Below are 12834 nucleotides of genomic sequence, written 5' to 3' on the forward strand. Positions count from 1 at the left end.
CTCTGGTCTGTCACACCTGTAATTTTATTACAATAAAACAAGTTTGAAAAGTTAAATATTTTGCAGTCAAGAAAATTCCTTTAATTCTAATCCTTAATGCACTTTTCCCTAGTTTTACACCATTTAGCTTTCTTGTTTTGTTTCCCTTTTTTCTCATTATTGTTTTTTTGTACAACACTCTGGAGGAACTGCACATAACATCATTTTTGCATTTAAATTCTGACTTACTGCTGCTTGAATGTTATTAACCAACAGACTCAAAAAGATGATGAGGATGATGAAAATGTTGGAGATCCAATGAATTTGCTGTTTTACCAAAATAAAGTTCCTTGTAAGCCAGATGGTAAGTATGAGGCTAAATAAAATCAATCTGTTAAAGTGTCTGGTTGGCTAAAGTGTACAAATAACATTTCATATAGTAATGGAGTCATTTACAATTAAAAAAAAAAAAATTAGTGTAGATAGAGAAGAAAAACATACTCGTACCCTAAACATGGCTCTTGTGTTTATGTGTGTCTTTCGTTTCCCCTTCAGACAGTGTTTCAAACCCAAGTCCATTTCACCATATAGATGAGTCTGTCTTTTTTTTATAATAATGTTAAAAAGTTATTTTTACAAAATTGTCCAAAACATTTTCAAATATCATAGGCCTCAGTATCACTGCAGAGTGTATTCTCTAATTTGAAGAGACAAAGTTCATTTGCATTATTTTAGTAAAATCATCTGAATGACCACCACCCTTCACCATGCTGTTTGATTTAGCAAGAAGTTAAAGCATATGTATGTTGGTGGGGGTCACCTTTTGTGACCCTAACCCAAAAATAGAATTTGTAAAAGTGATTTAAAAAAAGTATCAAAAATATTTGAGTGTTAATCACAAGGTTGAGGGATAGATAAAGGAGAAAACAGCATAGAAATAATTACACAACGTTAAATTGGAGCTATTTTACCTGGCTTGAGTATCAGGGGTATCGCAAATCCTTTTTCCTTATTTACAGATGTAGTAGGTTGCTCAAATGAAAACCGCAGTGTTGAGGTACAGACCACGGCATCATTTATTGATTGCCTTTTTGTTTCTCTTTCCAGCCTCTCCACCTCCCTGCATATCCCAGTTTTCCTTCCCATTGTAAGCTCTATGAGCCTTTGACAGGAACATGCCTTTAAACTCAATCCATAAATCGATTCTCACCATTGTCTAGAAGTTATTCTGTAGCTGTATAGCCCTAGAATGCCATGAAGCCATCTCCGTACCACTCCATTTACTGAGGTGCCAAGGCAGCTTCCAGACCTAGAGTTCCCTTTCACAAGTTTGAAATTGTTATCAACAGTTACTGCCCTATGGGAATTCTGATGGCCTCTGCACAGTCTGGCCTCAGTCTCATTCTGCTGATGTTAGAATTAAATACTTCTGGGGAATCCTTTATATTTATAGTTTATTCTCTTACATTTTGGTATCCCCTGTCTGTTAATTCTGTCTGTAGTCAATAGTTTGAGCTGTTCTTGTAAAATGTTGCCCCTCCAATATCCTGTACAGCTTTTCTATCCTTTTTGCCTGTGACAACCCCTGGCTATTCAAATAAAGTGTTATGTATTTTAAAAGTGTATTTGCATTTTTAAATGTTTGTTTTTATACACGTTTTTTGTTGACTTTTTATTATTCATCATTTTAAGCCGAAGTGTTTTTTAATGCACAATTTCATAGATGTTCTGATAGAAGACATTCATAAGAACTGGAGGAAAAACTACAGGAAACTAGAATCAAATCACTGCTATATCCAGTGGTAGGTACATATTTAAAGGTATCTTCCTACTGCCTCTGTTATTCCAAGCATTTGGAGCATAGCTGGTGATAGTGGAAATAAGAAGACTCATACTTTTAACCTCAATACCATACTTTTGTAATTAGATGTTACTGACAGTCTTGGATTACCAGTGTTTATTTATAGTCTGTGACTAACAAGAATATTACTACATTTAAAGCCCAGCTTGTGATTGTTGTATGGACTTTATAACTTTTACACATACCTTCTTGACTGGTTAAATGCACAAATTCTGTAACCTACTGAATTAATTTGCTTTCTTGGCATATTTCAACTCCAGCATGCAAATCAAATACTACTGATACACCTTTGTGTTTGCCCTGTCTTCAGATCCTTATGTTATATTTGCAACTAAAGAGGAATCGAAATGTGTTGCTTCATTTTAAAACGAGTTATGCCTGATATGAAAAATGTATTTATCTAAACAGCTGTATGGAGTCTATAGTTCAGTTTTTCTTAGATATACCTATATACTTGGAAATAATTTCCTATGCTCCCTATCTTCATTTTGTATAGGCTTTTTCCTTTACGAGAACCTGGAATGAATTACATGGCACATGAATTGTCGAAAAAGGAAATTAAGGTGGGTGGAATCAGTGTGCTAAATTTGAATTAAGCATTTAAAAAACAAATATTCCTAAAGTGAAAGAATGGTTAATGTATATAGATTTTGGCAATGCCTAGTGATATTTTTGCCCTTGCTTGTCTTTACCTGTATTCTACTTTTATATAGATTTATTATATTCTTGTATGCTCAACATCTGCCTGCCCTTCTTCTCTGTTTTTCTTTCTTGATATAATTTATATACCTTTATGTATTCTTCATTTCTGGCTTTGTCTGTGTTGCTGTTACTGTTTGGCTCAAAAGTGAAAAAATTGCTATTTATAGTATGGGAATGAGGACAGTCATTGGTTTAACACATCCTTATTTTATTGTCAGGAGTTTAAACAGTGTGAAGAAGCAAAGAAAAGATTACTTGCATCATATAAAATGATGTTAGGCTTCTATGGTATAAAGCTGGAAGATGAAAAAGCAGGAGATGTGTGCAGAGCCGAGAACTGGGAAGAAAGATTTACCAACTTAGACCGGTCAGTACAAAAGTCAGAATCTTAAGAGAAGTCATATTTTATGAAAAGAACATTAATAGTGTTCTCGATTAAATGTTTCTCTCTCCTTGCATTCTCCCATATCTGCTGCATTTTGCTGAGACTAAATTCTTAAATGCTGATTAATACTTATCTTAGCTTAAACTTAAGTTTAAAAAAATAAAAGGGTGTCATATTCATGCTTGTTCTGTCACTCATACTGGAAAATTAGAATTGTCAATCAATTAACATGTATTTAGGATGTGTGGGGGAACCTGAATAAATATATCCAGGGAGAAAGTGCAAACTCAACACAGATACCACCTAAGCCAGAATTTGAACTCCAGACTTAGAAGTAGGAATTTAGCTGCAATAAATGGTATGCAAAAGTGTTTCCTAAGCTCAGTACGTTCATTCTTTTAAAAACCATGTAAATTTATATATACTTTGAATGTATTAGTTTACCATAAGTTAATTGCCTATATTATTCTGTACAGTAGGATAAGTTAAGTTATCAGTTTTGCTTTGTGCATTGTTTTGCTCATATAATGTGCTATAACCCGTGTCTAAGAGGTCATTTATAGCAGAATAAACAAGGATTGGGGCTGAGTGGTCATAAGGACTACTTTGCTTTTGATTAATGTAAAAAAAATGCAGAAATCAGAAAAATAAAATAGTCCCGGAGTATTAACCACAAAGTTTTTCTGACCTCATAATATGAATATTGACATGAGCAAGGAAATTATTAATTTACCTTCATATTCATACCTGTGATGTGGTTCAGTGCTGTTATACCACCAAAACATGTTGAATAAATGTGATATGTCTCATTACTGACACAGAATTAATTAACCAAAAAATATAATTATTATTCATATAATACTACTATTTAAAGACTATTAGATTATAATTGCTACTGTACTGTTACTCTAGAATACAAACCTACTCTTAATTCTCAGTTACCCAGCACTAAGTGTTTCCTATTAAGAATTTTGCAGTTATTAGAAAGTATGTTCCAGACTTGACAAAAGATCCAGTAACTGTTTTTGTGTTACATTGTACAAGTTACAGGTAGATCACAGTTCCCTGCTTTTTCCACCACAACAGAGAGTTGTTTCAGCAAATAGGCTGAGACTTCAGTCTGCCATATTCTGCAAAATATCTTCCTGGAATTCCCACACATTGTCTTCCTATTTTCATCCAAGCAACCATTATGGTCAAAACTATTTTTCTTTCGGTGTTGTTTTCCCTGTGGCTTTCTGTTACATTTACCATATCACATGTGTGTTTTGTTTCCTTTAATTTTGTTCACATCTGTTTTTCATGGCATTCCTTAAAAATTGATCAAGTGAGTCAAGTGTGAATAAGACAACTTGCTTTTTTCTATAGTATGTATTCTCAGAAGCTGCGATATTGCTGTCTCAGCCTCGCTCTAGTTCCATCAGTCATATCTCTCTATTATAATAAAAAAAATCCTAGGACTAGACGAGAATTTTTAGCCTGGGAAGAGACGTGACTTTTTCAGAGAGATACTTTCATTTTCTGTAAGACGAGACCTTGTGCCAAGAGATGTAACCATGCACGGGACCGGAAATAAAAAAAAAAAGAGTGGATAACAAAGTATATTGTCATAAAGAATTCATAAAACGTTGGAGCTATACACATGCAGAGCAGGTTACAGATAATGAAAGTACTTAAATTCGAAAGTCTCAAAAAAATGATAGTAAAGATCGCATTAGCACAAACAAACGGAAATTACTACTCGGTGAAATAATGTAACAGTGAAAAGAGATTGAATATATTGTTCTGATTTAAACTTTAAGCCGGAGATTTGTAGATCGTCTAATTCGTGTTTCCATCAGGGAAAAGTAATGTTTCTTCCCAATGAGGAGGCGTATCTGTGAGAATTAAAAGATTTGTTCTTTGGTAAAAGTGAAGTCCACATATGCGAGTGGCAGAGACGTGAAGTGGCTGGTGCATAGCGCAGGCCCAGGGGGTTGGCGAGTGAACAGGGGGCAAAGCCCCCTAGTACAGTATATATTTTTTAAAGTAAGCATTTCCCACTGCAGTAATATAGGTTTATAGGGTCTTTAGTAGTAGTAGTAGTATAGCTAAAACTGGTAGATATTTGCCAGCGGATAGCATGGGAAAGGTGCTATATAAATAAAATTTATTATTATTATAATCCTTTGGTTTCTAATATCATTGGTTTTAATACTGCTCTGACATGTGCTGGTGGAGTCTATTACTTCAGAAAGCATGTTTCCTTTGTTACAGTAACCAGTGTTTCTTTCTGCTATTATGCGTGTTAATTCATGTTAATTTGTTATTTCATCTAATAGTCATCTTTAGTCTTTTTTTGTTTTTAGTCCAAACAAGTACAGTTATAGTTTATCCTCTTAGAAGGACTGGTTAATGGATAATTGCACAAAGATACTGCTGTATGATAAGATAAATTTGTATCATTCTAACACCAAGTCCCTTTTGAATGGCCAGTTTTAAGTGTGTGCCTTACATTGTTTATAGATTTAACGTGTCATCATCTTCATTCCTTCATCTTAACATTGGGCAATGTTGGCAGTTATGGCCTACACAACCTCCCATATTTAATGTTCAATGTTCTTGCTGCTGCATTCCTTACCACATGCTTTTCTTACAGGCTTAAGATCTCTCAGTTGCCATTTATCAGAAGCAAAGGGCACTGTGACTGTCACATGGTATTGCATAAGTAAACCATCTGTCACTGCTGAAGTACAATCCTTAGTTTTAAAAGTAGTGTATTTGTCTTTAAGTTAAAGTTAAGTTTAAGTTAAGTACTGTTTTTTGTTGTTGTTTTTATTTAGTTGGAGCTACAGGTTTTCCATATAAATACTCAAATTTTATAAGCATATATTGACTTTGACAGAATCTGCAACCTTTCTAATCAGTTTTTTTTTTCTTCAGTTTATCATCTGGGCTTTAAGTGAAAAAGGGTATTTCTACAAAGTACTTGTTATTCCTTATCATTGTTAAAAAAATTAATGTAACTTTATGTAAAGAGAGCTGCTGAGCACCCAACCACACATTTAAAGATGAATTTTGTCTGAAGCCTAGGATATGTACTGGGCCAGTCTGAGAGCTCCTTGTGGGTAGTTCAGCTGTTCTGGATCTTATCCATGGACCATGGTTAAGTTAAGTTCAATTGTCCTGTCTGAAAGAGCTCCATTCACATCTTGCTAAGACTGGGTAGTGGAAGAAGCTGCATGGAAGTGTGGTTGAAAGGTTTTTAGTGCCTGATAAAGTGACAACTCCATGAATCTTAGTGGGCAATAGCGGTGTGGCAAGCCATCTAGCATTGACAACAAGAGGTTTCAGAATCAGCACCTCCAAGTTTGAGGTTATGCTTCTCTCTTGGGATAAGAATGTTTTGTTCACTCCAGGTGAGGGGGTGGAGGTAGGTGGTGGGGTGCCAACTGCAGGAATCCAGGTATCGCACGATCTTGTTCATGAGTTAAGGAAGATGGGGAAAATGAGATCAACAAGAGGATTGGAGTGGTGGGAGTTGAGTCTAAAGACTAAGCAACTGGGAATTTCCCATAAAGAGTTGGAATCTGTAGTTGGAAATAGGGACATCTGGGCTGACCTCCTTGGTCTTGGCTGCCACAGTAACTCCCACCAAGAAAAGTAATTTTAGATGATGAGATGACTTTTTCAGATTTGACTGAGCCAGTTAGGAAAAATGAATGAATATGTTTTAAGAATTGTGAGATGTGATTCAGCTTTAAAATTTTAAAAATGCAATAAGACAATTACAGTGGTGCCTCATACTTCAAACTTAATTCTTTGCAGGAGACCATTTGAACTCTGAATTGAAAGTCTGAATCCATTTTCCCCATTAGAAATAAAGGAAAGTGAATTAATCAGTTCCTAGACACTAAAAAATACCCATGAACTTAAAAAGAATATACCCATAATTTAAAGTAAAATAACACAATTAAATAAGAATAAATGAGAATGCATTTATTTATAAATTCTAAATAAGAAATTAAAACATGAAAACAATAATCAAAAAATGTAAATACTGTATAAAAACAAAATGAAAATTCCATTTACTCTACCTTAGGGAGGAGTGCTGATGTCCCATGTGGCTGGTGGGGAGGAAGAGAAAGGTTATTGTTTCGAAGGGAGATCACCTTCCATAAGCATACTCTGCGATAATTTATTTTTTCACCTTAATCGTCAATACTATAACCTTCCTCTTAGGCTTTGTTGCTTCCACACTCTTCTTGGATGCCATGGTTAATAGATAGGGGTTATATAATCTCCATACACACCAAAAATAAAGGGAAAAAAGCACTGAAAACACACAAGCATAACACAAGAGATGCTTTCACTGTGACAGCAATAGATGACTTGGGAGCACAACAGAGGACATTTACGCTTGCTACATAAGCGCCGTCTGTTGCTGCATTGTTTTCATTCCGCTCCATCAAATTTAACTTAAATTTATCAGTTGAACATTGAAAAGTTCAAAGTTAGAATCATTTGAAGTATGAGGCACCACTCCTTAGCGTTACATTTTTTCTTGACAAAACATGTAAAAGGCATTGACATTTTTTATTAAATTTCATCTTTCTACTGCTAAACATGCAAAACACTAAAAGTACAAAGGTAGTAGTGCAGAAGGTATAATAATGATGCAAATAATAATAATAAAAATGAATAATAATAATGATGATATTTTAAAAACTAATGATAATCCCGTGCATACTGTCAAAGTGTGTGGTTTGTGTGGTATACAGTATCTTGAAATACAGTGAAATACACAATCCATTGTCACAGTTGAGACAATAGTAGCATGATTCCTTGCAGATTTTCTTTGCAGATTGATCAGCTTTTGAACTGCACATGTGCAATTGACATGAGCGTCACTTTCAGATTCATCAGAATCACTTCTGATTTCACTGTCCGTTTCAGTTTCACTCCCTGAAGGACAGATTCACTTCATCATCACTGCTCATATCACTGTCAAGAGCTTGCAATACCTGGGCTGCTGAAAAAAGTTCCTTACAAGACATTATGAGGCTTTGAGAAGACGAGTCTGCACCATTGCCGAGGTAACACTCAAGCCTGTTGCTTACTCAAGACACACGCGTATATCATTTCCTGAGCAATGATTGGCATTAACTCTATTGCAAATTTTACAGCCGGAGTAATCCACAGGTCTAACACTTGCGCGAGACGCGTCTATGCAGTTGCCCGAGTGAAGTTCGGGACTAACGTTTTTAGCACTATTTTCACAGCCCACATCAATTCTGTGATTGTATTGAGCACTTCTGCAGATGTCCGTCTGCCCAAGCATCTGTCAGTTTTCTAACCAGTGTATATAGTTTAGCATCGGGCTGAGTTGCAATTCGCATGCTTCCAAAGTTACGCAAATAGGACTGAAGGGTGTTGCTATACAGACATTCAAACAAAGTGGCTATTTGGTTTGTCTACATTGGTGATGGCACGAATTGCTCCTTTTTTTTTTTTTTTTAGCATTTCAATGCTTTGAAAGACAAGGCAAATCTCCCATGTATTGTGTTAACAGTGATGCATAATCGCCAAAAAATTCAAAACAGCATACTTAATTGCTAAATCTGAATCTGCAAACACTGAATTTGTGATATTCATTTGACTTTTGAAGGCAAACTCATTAGTATTTTCATTAGTTTAACCCATAAGTAAAACTACTCAACATATATTTAAATGGTAAGTAGAAGAATATCATGCCGTGTCACAATGATAAATTAACTGAGTGCCAAATAATTTCCAAGTTCTGGATTTGCACACAGGCATAATCAATAACAAAGTGTGGTTAATGATGCAAGAAACCTTGAAAATACGAATCAAAGGCTGTTATACATGAGTTCTAAATTTAAGGATTAATGTAAAACTGACAAGTTTGATTTCACACACAAAGATTAAGAACAGATGTTAAAAAAAGAACTGATTTGGAAAATTAAAGCACCATGAGTGACTTGCATTTGAAATGTGGATTAATTTGACTAATCCTTTAAATGTTACTCTTTTTATTGATATTTTTAACCAGCTAATGATGCAAATATAAATATTACAATAGAAAACATTGAAAACCTAACTGATTGGTTTAGCTGTCAAACTAGACTTTAAAAACATGTTACAAAACCAGTATTAAAGAGTTTGTTTGAATGGAACTATCTTGTAATTCACTAATTCAACAGTACATACTATACTTTATGTACTGTTGTGTGTATGTGTGCATGTGTGTGTGTATATATATGTATGTATGTATATATATATGTGTATATATGTATATATATATGTGTATATATGTATATATATGTATATATATGTATATATATATATATATATATATATATATGTGTGTGTGTGTGTGTGTGTGTGTGTGTGTGTGTGTATGCACTAAATATTAAAATTCAACTAAACTAAAAATGACCAGGAATAAATTTTGAATGTGCATTTGCTAAGATAAATGAGGTAGTTCACGATATATCATTCTTTATAAACCCCATTTATCCTTGCACTGTGGGATGCGCCATCTCTGAAGCACATTAAAATTCAAGCCCTCCATTGTATTTTGGTATTTATGAATGCTAATACTTGAGTGTTTAAATGATAGCGGGGAGATTGCTTGATGGATATACTAGCATTTTAAAGCTGTTGTTACAGTTAAGATTTATATATTTTAATAGGAACAATATTGTTTATTTGAATAACTGGTACTTTAATTAAAAGCCATTGATTGGGGTTTCTGCTTTTGTCATGGTGATGAATAGGTGTTGAGTATCATCATATTTCATTGGTACTGGTACCAAATATAGAAATTCTGGTATTGTGACATCATGCAGACTGGCTTATTGTAAATATTCCTAGTAAAGGAGCTAAGCTAGTAAAGGTGAATCAGAATACACAGAGATGGACTTATCTGGTGTTAATACCTTTTGGCAATGTATTATAATTAGAAGATTAAGGAAATTAAAGCACAAAAATTGAAGTGGAGCATTTCTGACAATGTCAACAATTTGGCTACCATTTTAGATATTTTATATTACTCAGTGTTTTAACAGAATTTAACATTTACAAATAAAATAATAGATCAGAGTGAAGCGGTTCTTCCATTTTTAAGCAAAAAAGGTGACTCCTTAATATCTTCACTCTAATATTGCAAGTAAATTTGGTTTTCCATTTTTGCAAAGCCTAACCCATAAAATGAATGACACATTTTGTCATTTTAATTTACACTTATACTTTTTGTCTTGAAAGGCAGCAGCTATATGCTGGAAATTATCCATCCATCTATCAGTTTTGAAACCCACTTAATCCAGTGCTGGGTCACAGAGAATTGCAAATGTCTACTGTATGTAATCCTAAATATGTATGGTGTTTTGTTTCTTAACATTTAATACACTTTTATGTATATCAACATGATTGTTTAATTTGTTGTTTATTTTTTTCCTTTGCCAGAAATCCCCACAATAACCTAAGAATATCCCGCATACTGAAATGTCTTGGAGAGTTGGGCTTTGAACACTATCAAGTGCCACTAGTGAAGTTTTTCTTAAAAGAAGTCTTAGTTTCCAAGCAACTGAGAAATATGAAGAACAGTGTCTTAGACTATTTTATATTTTCTGTTAGAGATAGGTCCGCCAGAAGGGGACTGATTGAATTTGCCTACCAGTACTTTGAACCCAAGGATCAATTTGTTTGGTGTCCCCGTAAAATTCAGAAGAGACTTAAAGAAGATCTTCGAAAGAAAAAAGAACATGGTAGTGATGGTACGTACTCTGCACGAACTAGCAACTTGAAGGGAGCACAACAGTCTGAATCACATGTTGAAGAAGCTATTGGATCGTCAATTGACAGTAATCCATCTGAAGAACCTGAGAGTCAAGTTAAATTAAAATGTGAAAAAGAATCAAGAAATATGATCTTAGCTAATAAAGATACACCTTCTGAAAACTGCAAAGAAGAAGAATGTAAAAATAATGGATTATTGCCAAATGGCTGTGAAGAACAAAATGGGGGAGGAAATAAGCCAGATAAAATAGATGGAAGTAATGCAATACATGATACATTAAATATTGCCATTGAAACTATAGAAAACAAAAATGAAGAAAACGAAACTGGAGGCCAAGATGAGCAAGAAACTGGTGCCCAAGATGAGCAACATTGTCCAAGTGAAACAGATAAAAATGACACTTATCAGAATGCAAACACCAACCAGGCAGACGATGAAGCCACTTTCTGTGAAAAGCAGAGCAGAGTTGAGCATAAGGAGAACCAAGATCCTACAAATGTCTCCTTGTCCCAGTTAGATGCCAACTGTTCACTAAAAATGAATGAAAGTGATCCATTAACTCAGTTGGCAAAAGACACAGTACAACATGAAGAAAAACCAATGTCAACAGATTCGGATGACATTGGAATGTCTGTGGATGAAGAAATGAGCAGTAGTATCAAAGTTCCTATTGTGGAAGAAATAAATAATTGTGGCATTTCTAGTAACTTGTCATCAAATGTTTCACAAGTTATAAATGATTCTGAAATGCAGCCTCCTTCTGAAGAACAAAGTAAATCCCAAGATCAAATTAATGAATCATCTGACATGGAAATAGTTGATTCTGAGTCAGCCATGATAGAAGATTCTAAAGACTGTGAAATGGAGGAATGATCTTGTGAATAAAACTTAATTGCAGTAAAGAAAGTTCAAAGTAATTAAATATTGATGTATAAAAAAGTTTTATTGTAGTATGGGGCTTTCTCGTCCAAAGTCTACAATGAATTCTTTGTTTAATTCAAAACCTTTGAGGGACATTTCATGACCTACACCATTTTTTTTTTTGTTGCAAAGTATGGAAAGATGTTTCTGGCTAGAATGTTTGTCAGCTATGGGGGAAAAATGTGAAATTTTGTGTTCCAGAAGCGATGAAATTACATATAGTTGAACTTAATTCAGAGTACTAATTTCAGAATTTAGACATTGAGACTTGTGAAAACTTGAAGCCTAAGCAATAACCAGAACAAATGTTTTCAATTAAATGTAGGTTAATCCCAAAGTACGAAAGAGACTTTGATAAGCAAGTGATTTTTTTGTTTATTTGAGCCCTTGATGTATTTCAATAGAAGAAAAATATCAGTTCCAGCCTAAAGAATTATAGTGAAGACAAATTATCACCTAAATATATTTTGAATTTGATACATTAATGAGGCCTTATATTGCCTGAACAAAATCTTTAATAATAAATCATATAGTCCCCATCTTATGTCTGTCTATTGATGGCGAGTTTATATGTCTATTGATGGCGAGTTTATATGGATTGCCTGCAATTTCAAAATCCCAACATCCAATGGCTTACTTGGTCTGGAAAATCAAAATGAGCATTTCCCATTTATGCCGTTTTATCTTCTGTTATAAGGGTTGTGGGGTCCCCCACTTCCTATTCTCTTTTAAGTCCAGCATTTACACACTTTCTGCTAAAGCCATTTGTGTCATGTAAGGCTCCACTATAGTGCAGCAAATTTCACTTCGAATAAAGACTTGAATGAACTCGAATGTTTCCACTTTCTATAACGTAAAACCCTGTGGTTTTATGAAAAATAAATCACAGTTTGAATTATTTTGATTAATTTGTAAAATGTTGATGGTAATCACCTAAGATGAAATTTGATGTTAACAGCAAAACGCAAACCTGAAGATTTTTAATCCTGCCTTCTGAATTACTAGCATCTCTTGTTAGTTTTACAGACTACATCTGTATTTTAATGCATTGTTGCTTTAAACTTTCCAATAAATGTCATTGTTTCTAATAATGACAATTAGCTGTTTACAGTTGGTTAATATTCAGACATAACTTATTTCATCTTTTCATTGTATGTATGAACACTTGGTTTTAAAAAAGTGTAC

General features: G+C 34.1%; 1 protein-coding gene across 1 annotated transcript in view; it reads left to right on the forward strand.

Moving 5' to 3' along the window:
- LOC120514511 (opioid growth factor receptor-like protein 1) overlaps nt 1-12477 on the forward strand; it is a 30179-nt gene extending 17702 nt beyond the window's left edge. The window contains exons 3-7 of the mRNA XM_039734923.1: nt 256-343; nt 1703-1781; nt 2337-2403; nt 2761-2909; nt 10395-12477. Coding sequence (XP_039590857.1) covers nt 256-343; nt 1703-1781; nt 2337-2403; nt 2761-2909; nt 10395-11601 — 1590 coding nt within the window. The 3' untranslated portion in view covers nt 11602-12477. The remainder of the gene's footprint in view (nt 1-255; nt 344-1702; nt 1782-2336; nt 2404-2760; nt 2910-10394) is intronic.
- The last annotated feature ends 357 nt before the right edge of the window (nt 12478-12834 follow it).

Source organism: Polypterus senegalus, chromosome 14, assembly GCF_016835505.1.
Source record: "Polypterus senegalus isolate Bchr_013 chromosome 14, ASM1683550v1, whole genome shotgun sequence".
In the NCBI taxonomy this organism is placed as follows: domain Eukaryota; kingdom Metazoa; phylum Chordata; class Cladistia; order Polypteriformes; family Polypteridae; genus Polypterus; species Polypterus senegalus.